The 23,465-nt window shown below is 44.0% G+C and overlaps 2 protein-coding genes across 2 annotated transcripts; one reads left to right on the top strand and one right to left on the bottom strand.

The window, feature by feature from the left end:
* Positions 1 to 2,521: 2,521 nt before the first annotated feature.
* LOC307077620 (putative transcription factor Ovo-like 1) lies at positions 2,522 to 4,526 on the top strand (the record flags this gene model as incomplete). The annotated part of the gene is made up of 4 exons (XM_079739049.1): positions 2,522 to 2,621; positions 2,872 to 3,119; positions 3,527 to 3,716; positions 4,204 to 4,526. 4 exons carry the CDS (start codon positions 2,522 to 2,524, stop codon positions 4,524 to 4,526), a joined length of 861 nt encoding a protein of 286 aa, XP_079595175.1.
* Positions 4,527 to 5,245: 719 nt separating this feature from the next.
* Positions 5,246 to 19,621, bottom strand: dmpk (DM1 protein kinase). The gene is made up of 15 exons (XM_079737670.1): positions 19,286 to 19,621; positions 14,825 to 14,916; positions 14,401 to 14,484; positions 13,937 to 14,032; positions 13,673 to 13,821; positions 13,118 to 13,211; positions 12,089 to 12,286; positions 11,249 to 11,497; positions 10,379 to 10,458; positions 10,136 to 10,232; positions 9,554 to 9,834; positions 9,225 to 9,322; positions 8,170 to 8,231; positions 6,969 to 7,043; positions 5,246 to 6,789 (listed from the first exon to the last, which is right to left on the bottom strand). Exons 1-15 carry the CDS (start codon positions 19,449 to 19,451, stop codon positions 6,682 to 6,684), a joined length of 1,929 nt encoding a protein of 642 aa, XP_079593796.1. The 5' UTR covers positions 19,452 to 19,621; the 3' UTR covers positions 5,246 to 6,681.
* Positions 19,622 to 23,465: the final 3,844 nt, after the last annotated feature.

Here is a 23,465-nt window from a genome sequence, read left to right as displayed (position 1 = left end):
GCAGTTATAATGACCCAGTGCCATCCACCTGTCCCATTCAACTGTGAGGGACCACTTATGAATAGAAATGCCACTTACACCAGCAGAACAGCAGCAAATCATATCTGAGGCATCTATCGTTCTATCCTTTTGTCTTTGTTCACGCTTCTATGGAGTCCTACAATGTAAACAGAGGATCTAATGAATCATACCAAACAATTGTCTATCTCTGTCTATCTTTCCCTCTCTCTAGTATTTCTAAGGAAGAATGATAATGTAAACTCCACACAGAGTCTGTGCGTGCAAAGTAGAGGGCCTGTTTTCTTTCTCCTACCATTATATTTCCATGGTGCTGCAGCGCACAGCCTGGAGCTTTGCATACAGTTAGAGCGCAGCTCCGGAGGCCAGCAGCACACAGTAAACCCAACAGTCTCATGAGCCTGCAGAAGGACCAGGAGCGCCAAGTCATCCCAACAGGGAACGTTCTGGAAGTATATTGTAGAATATTACATGGATGTCATGTTAGTAAAAAGATAAATGGACAGATGGATCATTTTAGATAGATACAGACGGGCAGATATGCATATAGATAGAATAATAGAGATACATCGTTTAAGAATTAAAATGTATTCAAAAACATGCAGATATGTATAGGGATGGGTAGGTAGACCATTTGAACAAATTCCTTCTCAAGGTTTCCTTCTTGATAATCAAATGTTTCCCTGTCCTTTGGGGGGCTAGTGTTATGGGGCTGTCATAAAATAAGGCCTTTAACTGTTATGAAGGGCCGTACAAATATTATTGACTTTACTAATCAGACAGAGAGATGCATACAGAGGTAGATGCATCATTTAAAATGTATTTAAATACCGGCCCTTTGATAGATTGATAGATAGATAGGTGAATGGATAGATCAATGGGTGGGATGGAAAGGTGGATAGGTAAATTAATGTACAGACAGACAGACAGAGGCAGTAGCATGGCGGTGCCTGCTACGTCAGTCGGTTTAACTCCTGATCCGTTGAGTCGTTCTTGGAGTGACCTCTAGCTGTATTTGCATTGCAGGGTTCTGGCGGCAGGTGCATTTGCCATGCAGACTCTTTAATTTCCTCTAGTCATAGACTGTATGTAAAATAGGCAGGAAAACATTAAAGGGGTGAATGTTTTGTATGTTTGGACGATTTAGGAGCCGACCGGCTGATGATGGGTTGGGTTATGTTTCAGGTTCAAGATCATTCGTTATCCATTAGCATTTTTATCGTTATATACTTGAGATGAATAGTTCTGCTTTGACAACAGAGCTGCTTCTTCTTCTTCTCTTTATCCTTCTCTTCTCTAGCAATGCAATTAAATATGAACCCACTTCACAAATATGAACCCACTGTAGCAAGGGGCCTTGCTACATACCACCTAGTTGGCTGCCACACACCAACTTTTAGTGGGCTCCTCCAAACACAGGACGCGGATTCGTGATGTTGAAGCCGGTTTATTATAAAGACGCAGGAGATGATACATTGCCTGGTGTTGTTGCCATCTAGGAGAACATGTGTCTGGAGATAACTTGTATGCAGCCTCACCCAGCACTAGAGTCCAATCAGACAGAGCTAGATGAGGCTGCTTAAACCAGGCATTGTCTACACACACTCCAGCACCTATCCTTTAAAGAACAAGCTGGTATTAGTTTACATTACTGGCACCAAGCTGGTAGCCTCAGAGTGGGCAACATGAACGCAGAGTTAATACGTGGGTTCGACCCAAACGACTGTTCAATCATTCAAGACTTGTATATATGAAAGAGACTCCAGTGTAGAAATAGGCGAAAACAAAGGAGGTGAGATAGTGCCATTATTCCGTCTGACCACACAGCCAACGGACTGCAAACAGTGTATGCACGTTGGATCTTTTGAGTCTACATAAATGGCCTTTTGTCTGCTTTTTTCAAAAGGGCCGTAATCCCATTTCCACACCAGAGAAAAAGTAGAGAAAGGCCTGATTTACCTAGCAGTTAAGATTGTGGCTCCCCTGTGCATGCTCCTGTTACTCTGACCGTGCCCTTTGTCTGCTGCAAGGGCTTGGTCTTGGACACACATTTGCATGGCCGAGGGACACTTGAATGCATAGGCCCCCGGATTCTCACTGCCTGCCATGCAAAACCAGTGGGGGACCAGTTAAAGAGGCGCACGCGCACAGTCAACACAGGTGCGCATCAGTCAAAACACTCCTGACTGTCCCAGCTCTCCAGCCAGCCCCCTCCCCCCAGGACCAAATCTTACCACCCTATGCAGAGAGTGCTATGGAAATGAGCGCAGTGATTTCGATAGGCTCAAGGTGCTGGGCTTGTTTGTTGGAGCTGACTTTTAGTTTGAGTCCGTCCCCCTAACCTGGATGATCACCACCAAGTACAGGCTGTAGTCTTGGGATTCTGCTCCAGGGTCTGCATCTGGGTGTGTTGAGCCCAGGTGGTGGTCGTGTCTAAAGTTAGGTGCTAGTGCAGTGGTAGTGAAGTGTGGACGGAGGAAGACGCCTCAGGGAACGGAGGAGAATGCCGAGAGCTTTCCTGGTCAAGAAGAAGCAGGCAGCCTGCGGGGGCTGGAGATGGAGAGACCCAGAGCAGGCCGACTGGAGAGAAGATCCCTCAGAAGGTAAGGCTTTTTTGTTTACTGTTTTCCCCGAATTGCTCCTGTTTCCTGACCTCTTTTAGAAAACAAATGTATTGAAAACAGCCTCCCCTTGGGGTTAACGCCACTTCTGAGATGTGACTGGGTCGGATAAGTAAGAGGATTCAACTGACAAGTTCTCTGTTTAATCTGGGGGGGGGAGAATAAGTGTTGATTTCAACGCTGTATCTAGAAACGGCTGGATAACTCAGGTGGTTTCCTCTTCTCCCATCAGTTAGCGACAGCGCTCCGGAAGAGACGTTGAGCGCGCCAGATGTCTCCGAGCCGGCCGCTCCCTCTGAGAGTTCTGACTTTGGCTCAGAGGAAGCAGCGGGATCTGGGACATCACCGGCGCCCGTCCCAACACCGCCCGCGTTGGGAGTGAGGGAACAGGACTCAGAACCCAGACGAGACTGGCCTGCCATGCTGCCTCCGAGGCAACTCTACCACCCTAATGCGTTGGCACTGGCCAGCCGGGCCAAGGTACTTTAAACACATACTTACACTCATCTTACGATCAGATGTTTGATAGTGGCTAACGTTTCAATTACGAGTTCATTTAGGAAAAAAAGGGATTTTTTTTTTTTTTTTTTTATTTTCAGAAAACTTTAAGAAATTAATATTAATTCAATTCGAGAAAGTTAACTCAAAATAATCTGAAAAGGAACACAATTGTCTCACCACATCCATCATGTTTACACCCTTCAATTTCGAGTTCATTCAGGGAAAAAAATGGATATCTTTTTTTTCCTTTAAACCGTTAAATACTTTTTCAGGAAAACATTAATACATTAATAATTACATCAATTCGAGAAAGTTACTTCAAAATAATCTGAACAAGGCACACAATTGTCTCACCACATCCGTCATGTTTACCCCCTGCTGTTTAGCCCCGCCCCCGTGTGGCACCCAGCGCGGGGGACTTCCTGTGCTCCGTGTGCCACAAGCTGTTCCCTCTGCAGCGCATGCTGACGCGCCACATGAAGTGCCACAGCCTGGTGAAGAGGCACCCGTGTCGATACTGCGGCAAGGGCTTCAACGACACGTTTGACCTCAAGAGGCACATGCGCACGCACACAGGTGAGGACACACTCATGCACGCGCACATACAAACGCGCACGCACACACACACACACCAATACACACACTGACAAACTGACAGAGACACACTCACGCACACACTGACACACATACACACACGCAATGTTACACGTACACACACTGACAGACACACATACACATACAGACACTACCACGCACACAAACACTCGCACAAATGATGAATGCTACGACTATATACAGTCATATTCAATGAATATTTAACTCTTTAAAGACATCTAAAATGTTGGTTATTTTTGGTCTATGGTGGTCTTCTGGTTTATGACCTTTAATGTAAAGGTCACAAAAAACGTTTCACTGCTGTTTAAGGAAAGAATTTAACCACATGTTCCACATGTGCCTAAACCTTGCCTCTCAAGAGGTAGGCATACTACCTCCCTGGAATACGCAGTCCATGGGTACTACGTCCATAGTTTCTCACTCTCTTTTGCTCTGTCTCTGGTCGCAGGTATCCGACCCTACAGGTGTGAGCTCTGTGAAAAGGCTTTCACGCAACGCTGCTCTCTGGAGTCCCACAAGAGGAAGATCCACGGGGTCCACCAGCAGTACGCCTACCGCCAGCGACGCTCCAAGATCTTTGTGTGTGAGGACTGCGGCTTCACCTCCAACCGGCCCGACGAGTACTTTGTCCACGTGCGGCAGTGCCACCCGGGCAGCCCGGCTCTGCGGCGCTACTACCGGCGGCAGGCCCACGAGAACGCTAACTTTGGCGTGGCCGAGTGTAAACTCAACCCCTATCTGGTCTACTCAAACTCTGGCTACTTTATCTGAGAGGCGGACAATGGGAAAGTTACCGTATGTTTGGCTTGAAGCTGTAACGGTGTGGTAATGTAAACATGTAATTTGTGTAATATATTAGACTAGCACTTTTTAGGAAAATAAACTTTTTCTACTAAACTACTTTTTCTACTTCTCTTTACATATGCATTGGTCAAATAGCTAAAATAGTGATTATTAATTGTAAATTGGTCATGTCATCATTTTATTTTTTATCAACATGTACTTTGATTGTATTGGTTTATTTACTTGAATTGAGACTCTGTCCTTTAGTCTAAATTATTAAAAAGATATTGTCAAAAGAAAGGACAGAGCGATATTGCTTTTCTGATCCCTAGGTAAGAATATTGTGGGCTCACTCACATGGAATAATAACAAAGTTACATCCTGATTGATGAGGAAATGTCATCTTGTGACATTCTACTATATTATGTTTTATCATAGAAGCTGATGCAATGCTACAAACTGTGGCATTTTCTGTACAGCCAAGTCTTTATTTATATTTACTGAATGACTAGACCGCTTTACGATGGTCGGAAAACCCTGATCATGTGAAGTAAATAATGGGAGCAAAAATAGCACACATTAAAAACTAAGCCTTTATTTTGATTCAAAAATATCTTGGTCACATAGGGACGAAATAGAAATGTAATGACATAAAAGGATATGATATAAAGCATGGACTCAGAGATCTAGGAGTGGTGTGGTTTTAAAATAACTTTCAAATTTCAGCACCGTTTTCTGCTTGCTTAATGATTTGGCAGCAGCCATATGTTATCAAGGTGCAATTTGCATTCTATTTGAGCTATTTCCATAAAGTGATATTCACAGCTAAAAAATAAAGATATGATATTACCCAATGTGTTGTGCTGCATTCTAGAGTATTTTCTCAATTCTTTACTCAGCCTTCTACAGATCCAGTCCAAGAGATTATTAGAAATTTAGCAGGAACAGTCATCTGTATTTTTGGTTTCTATTTTTTTGTTAAATAATTAATGTTAGCTTAAAACTCCCTTTGTCAAGACTGAGTGAACTTTTTATGTTGAATGTCTTGTCGTATAAAGACATATTTACTGAAAGACCCACTATGCTCTCTGACACACTTACGAATACACAACCACACACACACACACACACACACACACACACACACACAAACACACACACCCATCCATCCACATCCACTCAGATATTAGTTTTCTCCTATATTTAAATTCATTTGATGACCAACCTATAATTATTAAGGCACATTATAAATAAATCATTTTCCTAATGGTACTTATTATACATTCAAATTCATTCAAAAGTATTGCCCACGTCACACACCTCATTTCTAAACCATGGTTAAGAGTCGTGCTTTTGAAGCAGGCCCCTACACCGCAGGTCATAACAGTGCTTCAGTCCCCGGTCACGTTTCACACCATCACCCCTGAAATAACCCTTGGAGTAAACATGCATTATTATTTCAAATACCTAAAAGATAAATGGGGCACAGCAACACATGACTTAAGTAGTGCAACACAACAAGCTCAAACCACCCCAAGGTGCATATGCATGGTACAAAAAACACAAAGCAAGTTGTATTCAGTGCAACAGTCTGAGATCTAAGCCGGGTGGAGATAATGCATTGGAGGGGGTCATCTCAAACACCCCTCTCTTTGATTCACTCGCTTGTCGTGCCCTTTCAAAGAGTAAACAAATAAGAAAATAAAACCAAAAAGCAGTTAAGGTCAACTCTGTCCTAGATCCCCGTTGGCGTCACTCTACGGTGAACAGTTAGCACCAAACCAGGTCATGTGAAACCGGGACATCCACCTCCAACCTGTCCTTCCAAATTCCTTGTGAGAAACACCATCGCTGTGCTCTGCAACCTTCCCGCTCTGAGTGGTGCTTTCTGTCGTATCACTCGCACACGGCCCAGCTCTCTCTTCCGCCTGCTAATCCTGGGGTCCCCGCAACTCTGCCCCACTCCGAAGGTTATTTTCCCAGAGGCTCTTTGGCCACGTTGTGGACGGCACCAGAGGAGGGCCTTCCGGTCCTTCTTCTCCCACCCAGAGACCGAGAGAGTTCAGCAGAGGGAGCGGACATCAAAGGAGAGGGAGCCAGAGAGGGAGAGCGAGAGGGTGGTGGTGGAGGTGCTGGTCTGTGGTCAGGAGAGCTCGGTGGTGAGGCGTCTATCCCAGGGAGCCTGGCACTCCTCAGCCCCCTTGGCGCACACCAGCAGGTAATGCTCACTCTTCACATGGGGCAGTCGCACCTGGTGGTGGGGTTGACACACAGGGACACATCCAGGGTGAAACCCTCGGTAGGTTTATAGGTAGGATCATTCTCTGAAACTTTTTTTTTTTTAAATACCACTCTTTTTGATAGAATGGGTGCGTGTTAAACATGATCTTCAGGTCAAAATAATGCAGCCTGGTTAAAAAATCCCCCTACCCTGTGAAACAGGAGCATGTGACGGTGAGTGTGGATCACCAGAGGGTAGTGGCAGAAAGGGGGCGCCTTCGCCTCCTGTAAAACATTAAACCCAGTCTACAGTCAGAGCAGAAGCACATATCGATCACAGTAGACCACAGATTCCTATACATAGAAAGGATCAGTACAGTTAAAATATAGTTTTGATGTTTAGAACTTCTAAACCCTATCAAATAAATGAAAAGCTTCCCTTTATTTCCATGGGAGCCGGGGATAAGTTACTATCACAACAAGAGATGTTTTGCAAATGAGCTTTCCTCTCCTATAAAACTTTAAAACCCAGTCTTTAATCAGAGGCACATATAGATCACGGCAGATCACACCTTCCCTTACATAAAAATAATCAGTACAATTAAAACAGGCAGACTATGTTTAGAAGTTCTAAGCAATGTATAATGAATGTATAACTTCCATTTTTTACTAAATTACCCAGGGACTATCCACTATCGCAACAACAGATGTTTGCAAATGAGTTCTCCTCTCGTTTAAATATTTAAACCAAGTGTATAATCAGAGGCACAAAGAGGGGAGTTAAAATAGATTACAACATCCCTAACATCAAAAGGAGAAGTCAAATAAAAAGGGCAAATGATGTTTTGAGGATCTCAACAACATGAAATTAATGTTTAACTTCCATTTTCTCACAAGTGAGCGAGGGATTATTCCCCATTATGGAACAGATATTTGCAAATGAGGTAGACAATCATTTTATGTAAAGGAGCACTGTGTAAGAGTGACAGGGCTGTTCCTCTGGCTGTTTATAAGATGAATACACAGATTAAATCGCTCAAGCCTTAACCTTAAGGCTTAAACTTTTAGTCTAATCAGACAACTTACCACCATTTCGTTTTGTAAGATGGACATATACTCACAATGAAAGAACACATTCACAGTCCAGATCTAACACAGTGTACTTTGAGAGAAGAACAAAACAGAATACAATTATCTCAATAAATCCTCTTAAAAGTCTTTTGAGAAGATTGAGCAGACCAGTCTAAGTTCTCTGTGGCGATGCAATAACAAACGACTATGTCCCCTGCAAGATGGTCTGTGTGATTCTTAAAAAAATGTGTCAGAAGAATGTGTGAATAGGCTTCGTAACAAAAAAAAAGGATCTCAGCCCGATAAAGAGAATGCGTGTGAAGTAGGGGGACAGGCTTACATCCCGGGGTGATTCCACACAGTGGGCAGTCAGAGGGAAAGCTGACGGGCACAGAGTCAGGGCTGTGAGTGAAAGGAGAGAAGAGGTACGTCACTGCAGGTGGCAAGCGGTGGCACTGCATGTGCAGGCATTCTGAGCAGGGCAGCACTGCTGGCCAGCCAAATATTGTTTAAGTCATACAGGAGGAAATCAAAAGCGTCAGCACCAAACAGCATCCAAACAAAAGAAAAGACACATATTTGCTGTAAATGCATGTTTGCTGCAGGATTACTTAATGCATGAACCAGTGCAGGTTGCAGATGGAGAGTGAGCTAGTTAATAATAGAAAAATGTATTTACGTCGGTGATCACCATAAACGAGTTTGACACATGCTGTTGTCTTTACCTGTGTGTGTACAACACCTTCCATCCATCAGACAATGCACCCCCAAGGCCAAGAATGCACCCAACCCCGTACCCCGGTCCCGGCCTCTGAAATAGCCCTCCTCGACACAGTATTGATTCATGGAAATGGGCATCCAAGCTCCCCTGCATACCTTGGCTATTCTTAGCCAGAGATATTTATCACCATGTTTTGACGGCGCTCCTCCAACATAAGCAGCGGTTGGGACCGCGCCGCGCCGTGTTTATTCTGAGTGGCTCATATTGTCTGGAGCCCATTCCATGCTGTTTGCACCAGACCAGGAAGGTGGTCCTTAGGTTCAAGGAGAGTCCTTGTGGACGCTGAGGCAAGACTACACAAATACCAGTAGTTCTTTTTAATGGACCTTACAGGACCACACTCATTCTTTCTAAATGCGGAATCGTATTTTGTAGTAGTTCATATAGAAGCTCATATTTTCAAAATGATCGTATCCAGTAGATCTGCAAAATAATTATCCTTGCAATATCTGTGTAATAGTTATGTGAATTATGTCAGCAGGGATACAGAAGGAATACAAGCAATGGAGCCAGTGTTGCCTTAAAGAAAAGATGGTGAGGATGAAGTGAAGTGTAATGAAGTCGTAGATGATGATGATGATTATTAATAAGCACTGTGGTTGTTGATCCCTTGCCTGTTGCCTTGTTTGTTCTCCAGTCCTGCATCTCACCCCTCAGTCTCTCCATTTCCTTCTCCAACTCACAGTATCTCCGTTCTGCTTCCTGTAACCGTCTGGTGAAACAAGCACATACTGGGAGGTTATGGTTTTAAGGGACGATCCCTGTTTTGTATTTGCGACATGAAAAAGGTTTCCCCTTTGAGGCAGAAAAAATACATTTTGAGTGAGGCTTGGCTTTATCTGATAAAAGAGAAAACAGGGCCATGCATCTCTTTGAAATCAAGTATTTATTTTATCTGGTAAAGCATAATGTTTCCCCTACCCCCATAATTATGTCTGATTACCCTTGCAAGTCTTCATCAAGGCCTGAAATTTGTTCCTCATTTCCTTCCTCTTCCTCGACTTCTTTTACTTCCTCTTCCTCTACTTCTTCTATTTCCTCTTCTTCTTCTTCTATTTCCTCTTCTTCTTCTTCTATTTCCTCTTCTTCTTGTTCTTGTTCTTCTTCTTCTTCTTTTTCTTCCTCTATGGTGGTATGTTTAGAGGTTGTTGCATGGTCCGTCACTAGAGGGAGCTCTAAGAGACCGCTCAGGTCCTCTGGCAAAGAGGCCTGCCACGCCTGAAGCTGGAAAGGACCGGATGCAGCATAGTATGAACACATATATAGACATACACATAGCTCTTACAGCTTCAGAAAAAATCGAATCAAAATGAATGCCTAGTATTTTCAGACAATCATAATGTATACGGCACAACACCCAAGGGAAACAGATTGAAGTCTGGCACAGTGCATAATTGTGAAATCTAGAATTGGTCAACGTTAGCTGGTTATGTGTGTCTTATTTAGACAAGACCATAATGATAATAACATTGACAGGCCACACAACTAAAACACTAAAATCCCTGTCACTGTGGAACATCCTCACCAGCTTCTCTGCAGAAATCAGCCTTTCGTTTTCCCCGAGCCTGCTGTGGTCGATCTCCAGCATGATGTCTAGGCTGCGGTCTACAGCACCGGTCTGGCTATATCAAAAGAAAAGAATAAAAATGCCATATCTCTTTGCGTTAAAGACATTTACATTTACATTTAGTGGATTTTGTTGTCTCTTTTATCCCAAACGACCTTATCCATTTATCCATTCATTCACTCCGGGGATTGAACTGGCAACCTGGTAGCTGTGTAGGAGTATCCCACGAAGGCAAGGTGCACACCTGTAGGAGCTCGGCCCATGACATCAGAGAGTGTCTCCTACGCATCATACAGCACAGAACAAAGAGATATTGACCATATGTATTCATTTTCATAAGCACCGCTCAATGATACAAAGTTTATACACATATAAGACAGTGGTGCTCAATGATCTAGCCTCAGCACCCACACGTCAAACTTGCTCTCACTCACACATTAGACATATCATTTCACACACCAATAGCAACTCAGGAAAGATTGCTTTTACCTTTTATGCTCCTGACAGATGGAATAAACTTCAGGTCTCAGGTTCAAGGGGATGATTGAAATCGCATTGGATGAGGATTTGCTCGTCTTTTTAATGTTTTTTTTTAGGTATCCCATTGTATTGTATTATTTATTTATTTACTTTATGTTTGACCGGCTGTCTATATCTGTTGTGCATTTGGATTTCTGTTTTTATTTTTATATCTTGTAATCAGGGTGTCATTGAAAAAGAGAGCCTGCTCTCAATGGCCTTTCCCTGAATAAATGAAGGTTAAATAATACATTTAAAAATAATGTTGTTATTCATTAAGTCACGACCCAAAAATAACAATTCTTTTTGGGTCATTCATTAACCAACAATGCAGTCCTCAACAATGCCTTTATGTACTATTATAAACATAAAGCCAACAGAAAGCTGCAAAGATTTGGTGCAAACTCAACGAAATAGTTAGCCATTGAAACCTGATTGAACACCTAAACAACAGATCATTCATGGGCTTCATTCTAAAGATTACTGTATGCTCTGCGGCCCCCCAAAGGCGAGCATCCCCGGTGTGTGAGACACGGGGGCGGGGCATGTTACCATGTCACTCAGGCAGTCGTCGTGCACGTCAAAGTTGGCGGTGTCCGTGGCGTCCGCGACCTCGGGCAGGTAGGGGGCGGGGAGTTTGTGCAGGGAGCTCCAGTCCAGGTGGCAGAAGAAGGGGTGGCCCCTGAAGTCTCCGAAGCCCCCGGAACCCAGGCGGTCCTCCCTCTCGCAGACCAGCCCCGCGATGAAGGAGCGGGCCGTGTCCGACACCTCGAGGCCCAACGGGGGGAGCTCAAAGTAATCCTAGGGGGCCAGATTTTGGTTAGGTAATGGTTAGTGAGAACAGACTCAAACTGGGACTCCAACTCGAAAGGTTCTGGGTTTGAACCCTGATTTTTTGCAGGCCAACGAGAACCCCTAACTTTTCTTTAATGACCCTATAGTATTGAATAATCCTAAATGCCGTTTGGATAAAAACCTGAACTCAAGAGTAATACAGTTATTGTTTGTGTTTTTGTTCATCCACACTGCACTGATTTAACCATGACGTTGTTCGAATAGACTATTCTTTTGTATAGACATTGGTCAGGGTTGTTATGGTCACCAGAGGTTTTCAGAACTCAGCCTTGGTTTCCATGGGGAATTTTCGAAAATGAATGAACCTCTCACGTAACCGTGTTTTGTCCACACGTTTCAATTGTGCGACCGCTCGTAGGTGTGCTTCATAATGTTATGCTTACAGAACATATGTTCCCGAAAGAGCTGCGAACATGGGTCCACTCCACGGCCATATCATGTGACTCACCCACGACTGAGCTCTATTGACCATCGGCTGAATCACTGTCCCTTTTTTTTGAGGGCCACTCGATTAGCAGCGCTGTGGCGACCACGCACCTGGAAGTGGATGATCTTGGCATAGGTTTCAGAGATGGACTCTGCATAAAAGGGAGTGGTGCCCAGAAGCATCTCGTAGGCGCAGATCCCGAGTGCCCACCAGTCACACTCGGGGCCGTAGCCCCCACCTCCATCCACCGCCCGCAGGATCTCAGGGGAGAGGTAGTCTGGGGTGCCCACTGCCAAGGAGGAATGGACCTGGGGAGCGAGCAGCAGCAGTATCATCTCAGTGGGCTCGCCAAGGGAACAGACTTATATTAGTCAATGGGATCATACCAGGAAACAGACTTATTTTACTTAATGAGATCACCATGAAACAGACTTATATTCCTTCATGAGATCGCCCATGAAACACACTTATATAACTTAATGGAATCGCCATGAAACAGACTTATATTTCTTAATGTGATCTGCAATAAAACTGACTTGCATTTCTCAATGAGATCATCCATTAAACTGACTTATATTACTTAATCAGATCGCCATGAAACAGACTTGCATTACTCAATGGGATCAGCATTAAAAATACATGTTACGCAATAGGATGGTACATAAAACTGACTTATATTACTTAATCAGATCGTCCATGACAGTGATTTATCTTACTTAATGGGATTCTCTACGAAACAGACTTGTACAATGGGACCATCCATGAAACAGACTTGCATTACTCAGTGGGATCATCCATGAAACAGAATTGTATTACTCAGTGAGATCATCTAAGTAAGTGACTAAATTGATTTATATAACCCAATTGGATCGTATATGAAACTTTACAAAGCCCCCTAAGCCAAAACTCCATTAAATCTAGTAATCAAAAGTTTCTTTTAGTGGATCAAACAGACATTTATTATAAAGTACAACATAAGGTATTGGCTAATGGAAATGCTCTGAGATCTACCACTTCAGCAATGTTCCCTCTATGGAGCGACTGTATGGAGCGACTGTATGGAGCGGCTGTATGACCTGCGTGGTCAGGGGGGCTAAGCAGGTGGGGTGTGTGCTGTGGATGACGTCAGCAGCCCTCACCATGCCGTCCTTCAGGACCCTCAGACAGGAGCCAAAGTCCCCCAGCCGGATGTGTCCGTCCGCCGTCAGCAGAATGTTGTCCGGTTTGATGTCTCTGTAGGGCACACACCATGAACACCATGAACACACTAAATCTCAAGTGCATGCATTCGGAAACACATCTTATGTTTAGCGAAGCTGTCATCTAGAACAGAGCCACACCCTCTGACCCTGGTGAAATAACTGACAACTGTCAATTAAAAGGATTCATGATGACAACCTTTTCAAGTTCCAATCAATGATGTTGTGCTCAATACCATTGAGCACAACATTTTGAGAGCTTTTACCCCAGCTAGCAAGGCCCTTATGTGCCTAGCTTGTTAACTGGTTGCTCTGTGTTAGTTGTAGTAGAAGCAGGTGTTTTAAATGCATTTTCTCTACAGTGTAAAAATGTTCCATCCACATAATGGTCTTACCCAGTAAGAAAATGCAACCAGAATATCTATAACGACAAATAGCTGCATGGATATATATACAAAAACAACGTGCTCTGATGGGAAACGTCTCTCCAGGTACCTGTGCACGTAACCTAGCCTGTGGACGGAGTCGATGGCCAGGATCATCTCGGCCAGGTAGAACTGGGCCATCTCCTCTGGGATCCGATCTCCGAACTTGCTCAGCAGAGTGAGCAGGTCCCCTCCCACATAGTAGTCCATGACTAAATACTGCAGGAGATATATATATATATATATATATACAAAGCAGATGACTCAGAGAGTGCATTAGAGCTGCTGTTGAAGTGTGACACTAGACAGAGGGCAGCCCCGGGGCTCTGCATACCAGATAGTCGTCGTCCTGGAAGGCATAGTGCAGCTCTGTGATCCAGCGCCGGTCTCCTTTTAACAGGACCTCCCGCTCCTCCTGGTAACACGCCGTCTGCACGCCAACACACAACCAGGGACAACTCTGAACAGGAGCGCAAATACAGCCACACACACACACACACACACACACACACACACAGACACACACACACACACACACACACACACACACACACACACACAAACACTCAACACACACGTACACACACACAAGCACAGACACACAAGCGCACAAACACAAGCGCCCACAAGAACACTCAACACACACACACACACACACACACACACACACACATACACACACACACACAAACACACACATGCTAACAGATTGGAACTACTAACTACTATTGAATGTTTAACTGTGTGGAGGTTTTTCCTTGTGGGAGGAATTTGTTTGTGTGTGTGTTGATAGCCTACATCTCCTCTCCTTAGCATATCCCACTTGTTCATAATCTTCAGAGCGTACACCTGTTGCGTGCTACGCATTCTTGCCACGGCAACCTGTCAGCAGGGCAAAACCAGACTGCACATTGACACATGATCAACACATACTTACATGATGAAAACATGGCACATATATGACTTACGATCCCAAGATCGACAGGTGACATATTTTTATTAAAGTTAAATAAAATACATACTTAGGAAATTATATATTATATTAAAACATTTATATAATATTAATATTAATAATTAACTTAATTAATTTATATTAATTATTAATAAAATATAACTCTTGATTTGACATGTCTCAAAACATTATTGGGGAATATGTTGAACTAAGATGACATGCTTCGACCAAGGTTACATCTACACACTGTTGTAAACAGGCGTTTCTTACCTCACTGAAGGTCCCTCGACCAATTACTTTTAAGATGTGGAAGTCTTCTCTCTTGATGCGGGTCTTCTTCACCTGCCTCACCAGGGGCTCCGCTGGTGAACGAGATGCAGAATGAATGGAAGATATCGAGTGAGTAAAGCAGAATTCAACTCTATGTAGCCTGTAGCAACATCCTCCAAAGTGAGCTATATCAGCTATACGGCTACAGTAATCCAGTGTCTATTTGTAATGCTAATGCTACTTAACGTTATCGAGCTAGCAAACCTTTTTAATTTGATATATTTTATGACTAAAAGGTTTATTTAAATACACGGTTCACATTCATTTTGTAAGTTACATATTTGTGTGTGTTTGGGAGTTACTTCTGACAAAGATAATGCATCAACTGGACTGGACAGCATGGCTATCTAATTATAGCAACCATCATTTATTGTTCGGTACAAATGTTCCAGACCTCTTTTATTTGATTTCCTCCACTGTCTCTTGTCTCTCGCTGGGAATGCAAGTGATCTGCGCCGTCTGTTTTAACTTGTTTTTACATGGGGGAGAGAGGGAGGGGTGGCTGGAGATGGGGAGAGAGAGAGAGAGAGAGAGAGAGAGAGAGAGGGATGGAGAGAGTGAGAGGGATGGAGAGAGGGAGAGATGGAGAGAGAGCAAGTTCCAGACACACTTTGTCGCCCAGCCCTGAGAGCCTCCCAGAGAGAGGGAGCAACAAACGGGGGAATCCTCTGAATAGAGTCCTTTATGGACTCCTTCTATGGAGACGCCTGTTACAGCCATGTGACGTGCAACTTTGGCACTGTCCCGTGATTTCTGTTGATTTCTAAGTAACAGTTAACAGATATAGGTGGCTACAATGCTCTCTGATGGCTACAATACTATCTGATGCCTCTTAGTTTTCCATATGAAAATAACCTAATAAATTCTTTAGACAATTTGTTACCATGTTTGTCTGATCAAATTAGTTTAATCTTGTCTTTTGATAATAATAGTTGGGTTGGTAGTTAGTAGGTAGATTTATTTGCCATTCAACAGTTGCCTTATAACAGCATAACTTTCACACCTCAGTGCAACTGTTAGTATGCACAATATATAAGCTTTTTTGAATCAATAACGGCAATAAACCCAAGATTGTCCAAACAGAAGTTAACATACACGTTTCATGTTATGTTGGTGTTGAGTTACGTTGCTGACATGCAATATTTATCAGGAAAGGTAATTTTTAACCGTTTTGCGCAACCTGTCGAAGCTTCCTGCAGCTGCATCCCCTCCTGAAGGTGTGTTTGTGTGTGTGTGTGTGTATGTGTGTGTGTGTGTGTGTGTGTGTGTGTGTGTGTTTGTGTCCGCATGCATGTGCGTGTGCCCGTGTGCGTGTTTGTGTGTGTGTGTGTGTGTGTGTGTGTGTGTGTGTGTGTGCGTGCACGTGCGTGCGTGCGTGTGTGTGAGAGAGAGAGAGATAGAGAGATAGAGAGAGAGAGAGAGAGATAGAGAGAGAGAGAGAGAGAAATTGCATGTTTTACTGCATGTATAAGCAGCCTCCTAGCTCTCCTGCTAGCCTCTTTCCCTCACAAGTGGATATCCTCCCACTTGATACAATACACTTAACAAGACACGGTTTGCTATTCACAGAACAAAATGATAAAAATCTGTGACTTGAAAAGGTATGCAAGGTCAATTCTGCAAAATATGAAATGTGACTAATTTAACAAGAACAAAAGAAAAAACAAGGCTGGTGCATATGACATACTTCATATCACACAAAGACTTATTTTGATGCACACTTGTACAATATTCAATATACTGCCAAGGGTCTATTATTGTTGCTATTGGAACAATGTATTGTTTTTCAAAGTAGAGGAAAGCGGAAACATTGATGTCATGGCTTGCTCTTGTGAATATTGACTCTGGCGTCTCCTACCCGTCTACAAGTACTGCTCCTAGGAGGAGAGCCATTTAGGGAGTGACCACTCGGAGAGAGAGAGGGAGAGACAGAGAGAGAGAGAGAGAGAGAGGATGGAGAGACAAATTGGATGCAATAAAGCGAAGCACGAAAATGCATATGAGATGATTAGGTTTAATGTTAGTGAATGACTCGATTGGTCAGCTAGTTAGCCCATTGGTTCTCATTCAACAATATATTACGTTATAGATACTGTATATTATTTGTGTCATATATTAAGTAACATTACATATGTAAAGCTCTGCCATAAAAGCAACCATTTGGAGCCAAGGATTGTTATGTCATGCCCTGCGTTCGGCTGCCCAGCATATCCCATGATAACACAAGTATACAAGCAAACAGAAGATCAGATAGCACACAGCTGGCAGGGCAGAGCTGGCTGAACAGCCCTCAATCAGTCCTCAGTCCTCAGTCCTAAACTAGGGACCCTGCCTCACCATGAGTCAGCCTACCCCTGCAGCAGTGACACTGGATCCTCCCGGACACATGCTCCATGGGGGGGGGGGGGGGGATGTATCAACCAAGCACATCACCAGACACAGTCTGTCACCCATGTTCTTAGTTCAGAGTAGGAATATAAGTGAAATGGAGAAGAGGGAGGAGAGAGGGGGTTGGTGGAGGGTTTATGTTGTGATGGAGGGCTGGCAGATTCGCTTCACACCTACACAAATGGCAGCATGTCTATAGGGTTGGCTGATGTCGTTGTAACAACTGAGAACATCTTGTGTGTAGACAGCGAGCACATTGACAGTGGTAGTGTCTATAGTGGTAGTACCAGTATGCACAAATATATGAAGTGCCCTGTTATAAATAGCTATTGAACAAATGTCACAGGCTTACAGTATAAGAACACAGACTTAGAGACAACAGCATGAATCACGGTAGGAAGAGGCATCCACCTTGCGCTAGTGTCCCACTTTACAGGAGGACAATGTATTCTGGGCCATATCACTAAGACTAAGATCACTCAAACATTGACCTGCAACTGCCTCACTTGCGCATCTAGAGGTGTTGACATTGTGTCACCCACACCACCACCTCCTCAACCCAGGGTGCCGGTGGTGCAAAGTCCTAGTCCAGGAAGCCTGCAGGGTTCTGAACACTGTGGAAACAGTGAGCTTCTCTGTTGTATCAACCTCTTAGCTGAATAAATAAATCCTTTTTTTGCCTTTTCATATTCAGTTTTTGTTTGTGGGACAAAACCAAATAGGATCATTTGGCAGCGATAAGGTTTTGAATGTTTTCAATGCCATACTTGAAAGGCCTAACAAAAGCACGACAAAAAATACAACTAGGCTTTTAGTAATGTACTTGAAAATTGTATATTCCTTCATAATACTGACCGACGGCACTCTATTCAAATCCAATTTCTGTAAAAGAAGTTGATTTGGCCTGAAAGGACTTCTAGGAATCCTGTGGGGCTTGTCCTTGGCCCACCTTCAATCTGAAGGACCTGTGTTTTATTACAATAACAGAGTGTGGTGATTCAGTGGATACTGAGTGAATGACCTTCCCTCTCACCAGCTTTAGAATATGAGGATGTTGAACAGGAGAAGCAGTGAGGAAAGAGACACTTCTCTTCTGACCAGAGAGCAGAAGTTAGCATGGGAGTTTAAACGTGGCTACATCCTTATCCTAACCCCGTTCACACGCACGCATATGAACCTAAAAATTGCATAAAAGTTCAGTGTGATGATTGTAGCATAAGACGGTATGTTTATAGCAGTGCTTCTCAACCTATCTTTGGTCCTATCCCATTTTAAGTCAGATCATCCTCTGACCTTAACTTATTGTTCCGTTTCTGTGCCACACATTGTCATTGCTACACATAGTTTTCCATGCTATATCCACAGCTGCCAATAATATCAACGGCTTAGTGATCACATGTGCATCACACTGGGCCCAGTCATTTGTGGCTATGAATCATGAGGCAGTTGGTACGTCCTATATGGGTCACTTGGATGACAGGGACCTCTTGTATTACCAAACACATTTTTAAATAAATGTTTTCATTAAAAGTGCATCCTTAAATATCTATAACCTTTTATTTCGAGCCACATGTGGTGTCGTACTTGACCCCAATGTTGCTTTACAGTTTACTTCAGTACGGCTACAACACATATAAACTATTTATCTTATCGTCTTCACATGATGACTCTTAAGGTTTTAAACAAATGTTTTGGTTATATTCTGTTGTAATCCCAACTGATCTTAGTAATGCTTTATATAATAGAATCCCAACCAGTCACATGTGACAGGTGGGTCACAAATAGAAGGAAGTTTCCATCTCAAACCCTTTTCACAGATTCTTGTCCAGCTGCTCTTTAAAAATAGCCATTGGCAGCAGCTTGATCCAAAAGTAGCCGAGAAATGATCGCAATAGTTCAATTTGCTTGACGTCATACACTTTCAAGTATCCTATCCACGCTTGTGAATGTGTTTACCGCGGCACTTTACGTGGTGCACACACACATTCAGGTATGAAAGAGTGAGGCACTCACCCCATGCGAGGAAGCCAGAGACATACTTCTCCCTGGAGAGGGGTGAGGAGCAGAACTCCTGGTAGACCCCCACCAGCAGGTCAAGTAAGGTCTGGAGCCCGACGGGGCCCAGAGGTCGCGGGGCCCCCGGTAGTGCCTCCTCTCCCACCCCGGGGCCTGTCGACATGATGCCCCGGAGAGCCTTGAAGACTCGTCCCGCTCTCTCTCTCTCGTTAGGTCTCTTTATCGATGCCTCTCCCTCCTTCTTGAGTTTTAGTAGCCCCCCAACTTTCGGGTATCCATCGGGCCTGGAGTCAGCTCCACAGACATGAGTTCTTGGTGTTGGGCTGGTGCTGCCGGGTGGGGGTGGGGTGGGGGTGGGTTGGGGGTGGGTGGGGGTGGGTGGGGTGGGGGTGGGGGACCTCCGGGTCACATGGTCCAACTGCCGCGCCTGTTGGTGCTACCTTGTGTTAAACATGAGCACATGTTGTTCGCAGTTACCCTGTCTCTGACTCTCTGTGACTCTCTGAAGCTCTCTTTCTTCCTTCCTTTGCTTCGTGTCCTGGTCTCTCCGTAAGGACAGCCCCCCCTGACTTCCCCACACCCAGCCCTCTATGATGCTCCATGATCACACACTCTCTGAAGCTGAATATAAGGTCTTTGTACTACTCACATGCACTTTTTAAGTGCTGGTAGTTCTGCTTTTCTTTCCCCTTTTGTAATGTTTTGTGTTTTCACCTCACGTTTCATCATATGTTTACACTCTTTCAACCCTCCCTATTTCCCTCCCCCCCCTTCCCCCTCCAATTGTCATCTAGCATATAGCGTCTGTCAAGTCTGCAATTTTTCCAGTGCAGAATCCACGCCTTTTTTGGTGTGTGCGTTTGTGTGTGTATGTGGGGTTTACTCCCTCTCTGTCTCTCCTTGTCTCCCTCCTCACCCGTTGTTAAAAGCTCTCCAACTTTCCATTGAAAAAAAAACATGAAAACAAAGCTAAGAATTTCTTTAATGCAGAATGTGCTTTGCAAAAATGACATGTTTAGGAGCTTTGTTTTCTCTTGAATTTATATCTAACAGAACAATCCTGAATCACTGATTCAATGTATGCATGTTATTTGAAGAAACATAGTCTATCTTAACGTTAGATGTTTTGGTCTCTGCCTCCCCTCCCTCTCTCTTTGGATACAGCAGTGGTCTTCTCTTCTGCCCTGGTCCAATGGGTCACCCAGTCTTCCACTCCTCGGCCTCGCTTCGTCCGTTCATTCCCTCCCTCCCTCGCTCTCTCTGGCTCTTGCTGGCTCTCTCTTCCTCCCTCACTGGGTCCCTCCCAAATGTTGTGTTTTTCATTTTTTTTTCCAGTGAACAGCCATCTTCAGACTCTCCTCAGTCATTTTAGATGCAGCCCAGCTGCCAGCGCCAAAACTTAACGACATAATTAATTTATCTCCGGTCTGTTTGACTTCCTTAGCAACATGTCAAAGTGTTTTGCCCTGTCGTTTTGGAATGGGCTCCACTGAATTTCTATGTCTGTTCCAAATCAGACAGTGTTAAAGTATTTATGATTGGGCAGGAGCACAAAAAAATATATGAATAGTAACAAGACTGACTGAGGCATATGCACCCAAATGTTATCTCAATATGTTATGATGGATGGATCATCTAAAATTAAACCTTTTTGCACATCAAGTTTATGAGGTCGGTAGATGAATGGCTTTATTATTGTTAAGAAATGTCGGACCCCCCTACATGGGAGTGACCACAGCATAGTGGTATGGCCCAGACCGTGTTAGTGGTATATGCAAAAGCACACAACACATCAACTTCCTGCCAACCAATGCTGCTATAATTCCTCTGCAAATAACCAAAGAATAATATTTGACTCCTAGAAGGGGATCACAAGTCTAAAAATATATACAGGTATGTGTTTGTAGTAATGCTAGCATATTGGGCAAAAAGTATTCAAAACATTGATTCTAGGAAATGAAATTCATGATGATGCCATTTTATTATTGAATTGGTCTCAAACTTTGCAGGAAGTTTTCTAAACAGGTTTGACTGACTACATGAACACACCATGATTCTCATATGGAGGTGTTTTATGAACTACAGTCAATTTCCAATTAAGCTGACTTCACCTCTTTTCTTCCCATTTGTATTGAATTCTCCTACTGCCATCTCATGGCTTTGGCATTGACCTGAGCTTACGAGTTGGTCTTCAGACTTTGGCACTGACATCAATATGTGTTTGTCTTTTTCCATGTCTCAGCATTTTTCCGCCTCATTAGGCTGTATGGCAGATGCTCTCTTCACCCCTCTTCCTGATTTTCCTACTGATGGAATGCTAACCGTTAGCCATACCCCATGCCGGGTAAGAGGGTCCATGTTTGGGAATCAAATGTCATCCCCCCCTGGTATTTTTAGACAACCGCATGTGTATTGGTCATTTTGAAAAACGCACCACTGTGACAAATAAAATGGTACAAATGCACATTTGACTTGGTGGTTTCCTCGCCGAAATAACAATCTCTTGGTGACCTGCATTCCAAAACATATTGTCCTCCAAGTTGTATGTGGTTATCTGTGAAACACTGCAGTTCTGACCGAAACAAGTGAAATAAACAAACATGAGCGATGAGGTAACGGCCCCTGATCCCAATCCTTTGACATCAAACCCAATGGCCCAACGTGGTCTAGTGCCCTCTAGTGATGGGAGTGGACCAGATTTTCCAGCTGTCAATTTAATCCTGGGTTTTCCCACAAACCAGGGCCAACCATTAAATTGTCAGAACACAAACAGCAAAACAGGGATTTAGTCTTATATCTTTGCCTGATTGAGGCCCAACAACAATGCTTGCCAACGTGATTACTTCTGCTCTGCATGCAAATGATCCCATAAATCACAATAATTGGTACCAACACACACACAGACACACACACACACACACACTCAACATAATCTACGACATAATCTATAAGTACATTCCTTGATCCAATTCTAGATCATTTTTTTCGGGGACGTGTGGCTGAAATAATCGGATGAGTGAATCTACATATTATTAATGATTAACCACAGCGGATGCATTCGGCCCATTTCTGACAGCAGAGAGATCCGTCCCTCCGCTACAGGATAAGGGACAGCTTGCCCTGAGTGTGCATGTGCGTGCGTGCATGCGTGTGTGTGTGTGTGTGTGTGTGTGTGTGTGTGTGCATGTGCGTGTGTGTGTGTGTGTGTGTGTGTGTGTGTGTGCGTGTGTGTGTGTGTGTGTGCATGTGCGTGCGTCCGTGCACGCGCCTCTGCGCTGCACTCACCAGCCTCTCCCCTAATGGGTGGTGGCACTAAGCCCCCCTCAAGGTCACGTGTGTCACCGCGACCGATGGCCAGCCGTTACGTCACCCAGCGACATGCTGGGGGACCAGACGGAGGAAACTCTGAGAGGAAAAGGGAGAGGAGGGGGGGTGCTACGGAGATTCAGGAGAACCGATGCCCAGAGAGAGAGAGAGAGAGAGAGAGAGAGAGAGAGAGAGAGAGAGAGAGAGAGAGAGAGAGAGAGAGAGAGAGAGAGAGAGAGAGAGAGAGAGAGAGAGAGAGAGAGAGAGAGAGAGAGAGAGAGAGAGAGAGGGGGGGGGAGTGTCAAACCTTTGAAAGGACGAGGGAGGAAAAAGACGAGTGACATCTGACGCCTTGTCTTTCTTCTTATTTGAAAGACCACTACTTCATCCTGTGGAGCCTGAGTCCATTTATAAGGAACACAGTCCTTTCCGCCTGACTCACCTTCTCTTGTCTGCTTATCTCTGTTTCTGTTTTGGGACCGGGCGAAGATGAGCTGCATCCCTGCCACACACAGGTAAGGTGATCCACGTATGTGCAGAGCGTACCATGTATCATAGGTGAACAGTATATGTGCCATGTATGTCGATTGACAGCCTCCTGTTTGATGCCTCCATCCTTTTATATATGTTTCGTAGGCTCCTGGAATAGAGCCACTGCTGTACAGAGCACTGGGATCATTATAACCTGTCCCACGCAGGGAATGCTGCTCTGACTGGATTAATGCTTTAAGGCTAATGTGATTTGATTCACCAAAAATATCTGTCCAAATATCTCGGTAGGATTTTGACCAGGATGTCCCCAGTATAACATGTCACTGTTTAACCTTTGGATCGTTTGTTAACAGGTTCATCAAACCTAATAATTAATAAT

This window comes from Pollachius pollachius (assembly GCF_949987615.1).
Source record: "Pollachius pollachius genome assembly, chromosome: 6".
NCBI classification, from domain to species: domain Eukaryota; kingdom Metazoa; phylum Chordata; class Actinopteri; order Gadiformes; family Gadidae; genus Pollachius; species Pollachius pollachius.
This window is presented reverse-complemented; position numbering and strand designations above follow the sequence as displayed.